At 37.5% G+C, this 973-nt stretch overlaps 1 protein-coding gene across 1 annotated transcript; it reads left to right on the top strand.

Moving 5' to 3' along the window:
• The first annotated feature begins 28 nt into the window (after positions 1–28).
• Positions 29–517, top strand: LOC112519956. Its single transcript, XM_025128270.1, has one exon. It carries the CDS (start codon positions 29–31, stop codon positions 515–517), a length of 489 nt encoding a protein of 162 aa, XP_024984038.1.
• Positions 518–973: the final 456 nt, after the last annotated feature.

The following is a 973-nucleotide window of genomic DNA, read 5'->3' as shown; positions in this document are numbered from 1 at the left end:
TACCGAGAAGGTCGAAATTGCACGTCAAATGATGAAAGAGGCTCAGGCTCGTCAAAAGAGCTACGCCGACAAGCGACGACGACCTATCGAGTTCCAATCAGGTGATAAAGTCTTCTTGAAAGTTTCACCAACTCGTGGTATTAGACGTTTTGGTCTTAAAGGGAAGCTCAGCCCGAGATATATTGGTCCTTTTGAAATTATGGGAAGGGTTGGAGCTGTGGCCTATAGGTTAGCTCTATGGCCACAATTGTCCCACGTACATAATGTGTTCCATGTCTCTTCGTTGCGAGGATACAACTATAATCCCCTACACGTCATTGAATATCATTTGGACCATATAGAGCATGATCTATCTTATCGTGAGGAGCCTGAGACAATTCTTGATCACGATGAGAGAGGTACACGAAAGAGAGTGATTCCTTTTGTAAAAGTTCTTTGGAAGAATCACTCGGAACGTGAGGCGACGTGGGAAACTGAAGAACATATGCGGCGAGAGTACCCAAAATTCTTAAACTGATGTAAGTTCCCTATCTCTAAGTTCGATTTCGGGGACGAAATCTCCTTTTAAGGAGGGGAGAATTGTAAGACCCGAATTTTAAAAACACATTCTCGTTAACTTACCGAAATTGTACCGTACTTAAAAGAACGATCGGAAATTGTTAAGGGTTAAAACTGTAAAACTCTTAATGATTATATATATATATATATATTATATATATATATTATATATATATATATATGTAAAGTTAAAGAAAAAGAAACCAACGTCGACTTCTTCATCTCTGAACCGCCTCATCTCTCATTTCTCTTTCTAAACTTTTTCTTCTCTCTAAGATATTTCTCAAATCGTTGAAGCAATAGAAGTAACGATTATATATTCGGAATCCACTCTTCGAACCCTTCATAAAGGTATAAATTTCATTCACTTTTATTAGGGTGTTTATGTTAGCATTTTTTTACACCGGTTTATAAA

This window comes from Cynara cardunculus (assembly GCF_001531365.2).
Source record: "Cynara cardunculus var. scolymus isolate 2C chromosome LG 10, CcrdV1, whole genome shotgun sequence".
NCBI classification, from domain to species: domain Eukaryota; kingdom Viridiplantae; phylum Streptophyta; class Magnoliopsida; order Asterales; family Asteraceae; genus Cynara; species Cynara cardunculus.
Note: the sequence above shows the minus strand (reverse complement) of the source record. Positions and strands in the feature narration are given on the sequence as shown.

What these genes read in the sequence shown, in the direction of transcription:
- LOC112519956 (XM_025128270.1), top strand. Translation starts at nt 29, where the DNA reads ATGATGAAAGAGGCTCAGGCTCGTCAAAAGAGCTACGCCGACAAGCGA.